General features: G+C 31.4%; 2 protein-coding genes across 2 annotated transcripts in view; both read left to right on the forward strand.

The window, feature by feature from the left end:
- Positions 1-3690, forward strand: part of LOC105618910 (DNA mismatch repair protein Msh2-like) — a 12252-nt gene extending 8562 nt beyond the window's left edge. The window contains 10 exon segments of the mRNA XM_012200440.1: positions 260-654; positions 773-987; positions 1262-1579; positions 1734-1955; positions 2212-2444; positions 2537-2628; positions 2772-2859; positions 2861-2995; positions 3072-3164; positions 3535-3690. Of these exon segments, the coding sequence (XP_012055830.1) occupies positions 260-654; positions 773-987; positions 1262-1579; positions 1734-1955; positions 2212-2444; positions 2537-2628; positions 2772-2859; positions 2861-2995; positions 3072-3164; positions 3535-3690 (1947 nt within the window).
- Positions 3691-4471: 781 nt separating this feature from the next.
- LOC105618911 overlaps positions 4472-5797 on the forward strand; it is a 5030-nt gene continuing 3704 nt past the window's right edge. The window contains exons 1-2 of the mRNA XM_012200441.1: positions 4472-4599; positions 4909-5733. Coding sequence (XP_012055831.1) covers positions 4472-4599; positions 4909-5733 — 953 coding nt within the window. The remainder of the gene's footprint in view (positions 4600-4908; positions 5734-5797) is intronic.

A 5797-nucleotide genomic window follows, 5' to 3' on the forward strand; every position in this document is an offset into this window, starting at 1 on the left:
GTGTGTGTGTGTGTGTGTGTGTGTGTGTGTGTGTGTGTGTGTGTGTGTGTGTGTGTGTGTGTGTGTGTGTGTGTGTAACAAAACACTTTATTTTCCATACTTTATTTTACGATATTAAAAATATAAATTAAAATAAACAATATTAATTAAATTTATAGTTAAAAATTATTAAATTAGTTTGTCATTAGAATTTGTGGTAAAAAAAATGACATCCTATGCTTCTTAACGCTGTATTTCTTACTCAGTAATTTTTTGTCAGTTAACATCAGACGAAGGACACATGAATCAGTTCAAGTTAAATCAAATCGAGCAATCACGATATATAAGATTGGATTCTGCTGCAATGAAAGCTCTTAACATCGAACCACATACTGATACAATTCCCACTTTACATGGAAATTCAGTTGCCAGTATTTTAACATTGTTAGATAAATGTAGAACTGCACAGGGGCATCGATTGATAGCACAATGGGTCCGACAGCCTCTTAAAGATTTATCTTTAATAAAGGAACGGCATGACATCGTTGAGTTATTAGTAAACAATAACGAATTAAGGTCCACTCTTAGTGATGACTATTTAAAACGTATACCAGATTTGCAACAACTCGCAAAGAAACTAGCTAGAAAGAAATTGACATTGCAAGATTGTTACAAGTAAATTATCATTATTATAGAAAGTAGCCAGTTATCGTTATGATTAGAGTAAAATATATTGACATAGTACGCTTTTAAAGACTATATACAGTGATGTGTTTATTATATGATATTTTAGGATCTATCTGTGCATATCACATTTGCCAAAATTATTGGAACAGCTTTTATTAGAAAAAAATGTGACAGCATTAAATACAATGATAATAGAGCCACTAAAGGAACTTATAGAGGATATGGATAAATTTCAACAATTGGTAGAGCAGACGATCGATTTAGATGCTGCTGAGAAGGGTGATTTTATGGTCAATCCAGAATTTGCAGATGATTTAAAAAGTAACAATTTAAAATTTTAATTTGTTATTAATGTTTTGTTAAAGGCATATATAGAATGTCTAAAAGATATGCATTAAATTTCTAATATCTAGATTTGGATCTAGATTTTAAATCTTTCTCTTAAATCAAAAAGATATATGTCAAGAAAAAATATATGACTTTTGACAACATATGTTGGATATTGTATTTTTTTTAATTAATATTATTTTACGAATCTGGAAAATTTGATAATAATCATATAATTAAATATATAAACAATTGTGTGATATTACAGCATTAAAAGACGCAATGGATGAACTGGAGGAAACCATACAAAAACAACTCAGTAAAGCAGCAAATGATCTTTGCATGGAAGCAGGAAAAATGATAAAGCTAGAATGTAATCAACAGCTTGGCTATTATTTTCGTATCACGTTAAAGGAAGAGAAAATACTTAGGAACAAAAAGCATTACACTATTCTGGATTCTAATAAAGCTGGTGTAAGATTCCGAAACAATAAGTTAAATGAATTGAATGACGATTTTCTAGATGCCAGAAATAAATACTTGGAGAGACAGAAAGATGTTATCATAGAAATTGTAGAAATTGCAGGTTTGTGTCTTCTTGTTAAATTCTTGTTTAAATAAAAAATGTGTCAAATCTTGTTTAAATAAAAATTATTCCAATATTAAAATATAATATTAACATATATAATACTCATAATTTTTATTATTTATATATAACATAATTTGTATTACTTATATAGCTGGCTATAGTGAAACAGTGCGTTCTATTGGTGGCGTACTGGCATGTCTCGACGTTCTTACTGCATTTTCTTCTGCAGCAGTAAGCGCTAATAAAGTATATGTGCGTCCCAAGATGGTCCCGAGCGAAGAAGGTGAATTAAATCTCATTCAAGTCAGACATCCGTGTTTAGAAATGCAACAAGGAGTTGATTACATTGCTAATGATATTATTTTTAAGAGAGGTATGAATATAAAAATAGTATAATGTAACTAATAAGATATTGGGTTGTCCGGAAAGTTCGTGCCGCAAAAGATTTAAATTTAATAAATGTATACTAAAATTTAAATCTTCTGCGTTTCAATTTTCTTTCAAAATTGGCACGAACTTTCCGGACAACCCAAGTAGTATAATCAAAATTCTGATAGTATAATCAATATTCTGAATTACATTTATTATGAAAAATTTTTTTAATTCTTATTAATTAACTTATTGTTTAGATCAATGTCATTTTTATATTATTACTGGCCCAAATATGGGAGGAAAAAGTACTTATATTAGATCAGTTGGTGTGACTGCATTAATGGCTCATATTGGTAGTTTCGTTCCTTGCGATGAAGCAACTATATCATTACTAGATTGTATATTGGCTCGAGTAGGAGCTGATGATTCTCAACTAAAAGGATTATCGACTTTTATGATGGAAATGATAGAAACAGCTGCCATTTTAAAAGTAATTTATTTTATTTATCATTGTCCATTAAGAAATTATAATAAAAATACAATTAAAAATATAATTTTTAATATTGAATTTTTCATTTATAGACAGCAACATGTAATTCTCTTGTAATTATCGATGAATTGGGCAGAGGTACATCTACTTACGAGGGTTGTGGTATAGCATGGTCAATAGCAGAGTAAGTAATAACGGTCCAGTCTCGCATTAAGTTATCACTATGTACTCATAGCACCGAGATATTGCCGTGTTTCTTGATGATAATTTTTTTATATAAGAAGAATGTTGATATTTTGTAATTTTTCATATTTTGTATTCTTTCAGGCATTTAGCAAGGGATATTAAATCATATTGTTTATTTGCAACTCACTTCCATGAAATCACCAAGTTAACCGAAGAAATATCTGCTGTAAAAAAATCAACATGTTACTGCACTTGTCGAAGATGATAAATTGACGTTACTTTATAAAGTAATGCCAGGAATTTGTGATCAAAGTTTTGGTCTTCATGTTGCTAAAATGGCTAATTTCCCATCAGATGTAATAGAGGTATGCATTTTATTCACACAAGAAATTAAATATTATAAGATTTTCTGTTTTATATATTGAATTATTTTTTGTTTAGTTTGCCAAAAGAAAACAAGCCGAACTTGAAGATTATCAAGGCGTAGCTTTTGAAGGATCTGATAATCCCCAAAAGAAGCAGAAAGTTATTCAGGTATTCTTTTTTTGTTATTGCTTTATTGCTACTAATATCAATAATAATAAAATGAGATAATTTATGCAATTCTTAATATTTAATAATTTATTGTTCCACTAATAATTTATTATATGTACATATCAATAGAAATGGTATTTATAAATAGAACAAAATTTTTGTCAACATTTTCATGTTTAAAATAAATTTTACGCGAAACAAAGAAACTCTTATTTTTTATTACGATATTTTCTATTTATGTTTATGTTAATATAAATGAATAAAAAGCAGTTAGTGACATCTATAAAACTTCCAGATGAGTTAGTAGAGAGAATGTGATTATTTTTCCTACTGTATATACGAGATGATCAAGCTTTTAATATTGTTGCAGGAGGGTGAAGTTCTTATTTCGCAATTTCTTACGAAATGTAAAGCTTTGGACTCGTCTTTATCCGATACCGATCTAGAAAGTCAAATATTATCGTTGAAAGAAGATATTCTGTCCCATAAAAATCCTTATATTAAAGCTTTACTTGCCACTTATTAAATTTAATCTAAAATTATGAATGCAAAAAAAAGATTAAAAAGCAAGCAGTATTATTTTTATAAATATCTTACATCAAATGAAGTTAACTGAAGAAAAAAAAGTCAAATGAAGAAAAAAAGATGTAAATGTTTTACATTAAACCAATTTCGTATAAATGCGTTTATTCAATTTTTATTTTTGTCACTCCTGTTATTTGTTAATGATTATCAATTATTAAATAATTTTATATCAATTATTAAATAATTATTAAATACTTAGATTTGAATAATTAGTAAATTGTAATTTACCTTTTGCACAACTTTGTAGCTATCTTAGAACTTAATTTAAAAAATATTAAAAAATCAGTTTAGTAAAAAATCATTTTATGCTAACTTTTAAAAAAGAATGTCCATTAAAAAAGAATGTCCATTAATAAAAAGTAATAAAAAAGTATTTATAAGTGAAATTTAGTGCTGAAAGAGATATGCTTTTAATGTACACTAGTTTAAGCTTCGTTGCGCTACTTTTTACACCGAAAACAACTCCAAATGAACAGCCACTTTGCCCATCTCTGAAAATTACTTTTTTTGCAATTTTTTTTCGAATGTTTAAATTTAAAATTCGATGATCGCGTTGAGTTTCTATGATGATACCATCCGCGGGTAACATATTGATTCGTGTTATTCGCCGTCGTAACCTTGAACTTGACTAGCGTATTAGCTGGTTCTGGGGAGTGTCTGGAGAAGGCCTGTCAAGTGACTGTTGATCGTACACTTTTCTATCGTTTTTATCAATAACAATTATGGATCCCGCGGTCTTCCCGGAGGAAATTTGGATTAAGATTTTATTATACTGCGACGTACCTGACATTATCGCATTCGGCAGCACCTGCAAATATCTGAGGAAAACATCAGACACGGATTACCTTTGGTAAGGGCGTTAGGTTAGATTTATGTCAAACTGGTGTCAAATGTCGAGCCTGTCGCGAAGTGATGTACGTGCGAAATTTTATATACGAGAGTTTGCGTGCGCAAATTGGGTAATGAATCTGCACACTTTTCCGTGGAATTTGCTATTTGATTTTTTCGCGACTAGAGCGACCCAGCCTTCTCTTTCCTGTGAGGAAATCAAGACAAGCAATAAGACAAGCAATAAGAACATATAATCATTATTGCTTGCGAAACTTTGAGCGGGAAGTTACTCTCTAATTCGAAGATAATATGTGTTATATTATTTTAGGAAGATGAAATGGTTGCAGCTGATCTCAAAGGTGCACTTTAGATTCCCAGACATAAAATGTTTGCAATTGCTCAGTGTCAGCTTCAAAGCCATGTGCTACAGATTGCACATGGTGATAACATTAGGGGAGAACGTACCTTTCCCAAAGTGTTACCACTGCAGTGGTTACACGTGTCAGAGAAATTGCGTCGAGGGCTCCAGTGCCAAGGTGGTTATTGAGATCGGTAATAAGTATACCTGGGTCATCACCCCATACTTCGGGCTGAGAAGACACTTCTCCATGTTCGGTATTCCCAAGTACAACAATAAAACTCACGTGGAACAGATGCAGACTCAGAACGTTCCGAGCAGCAGTACCCGCTCCAAGTCTGACACAAAATCATTAGCGAAGAGATTGAAACTGTTGAAGCTGCCAGAATTGGCAACTACTAAGATACCACGGCCAAGTGGGCCGTTCTGCGTTTTCTGCAATCCCGTAAAGTTGTACAGGGAGAAACGAAGATTAACCACACATCAAAATGATCCGATGTGTTATACCAGGCCAAATCCAATATATCAGAAACTTATAAATGGTTATTGTACTGACACAGTGGAAGTGCTCGGTATTCCAAACGTGGATGTTGTGAGTCCGGCAGAGGCCTTGTTGTGTGAAGGCACATTCCCAGTTCTCAAAACTTTTATTGATCACTTGTTCCACCAGATGAGCTTGACTGCGACACTTAGAAAGCCAAACACAGTACTCATGTTTTGCGAACCATTAGCAATGCATCCCACCTTGAGAAAACAGTTATTACATTATTTATTCCAGGAAGTTAAAGTCGCAAGGTATATAGTGATAATTTATAATATACATGTACACACATATAGATTTTACATAAAACACACATAT

The sequence above is a fragment of the Atta cephalotes genome (genome assembly GCF_000143395.1).
Source record: "Atta cephalotes unplaced genomic scaffold scaffold00018, whole genome shotgun sequence".
NCBI lineage: Eukaryota > Metazoa > Arthropoda > Insecta > Hymenoptera > Formicidae > Atta > Atta cephalotes.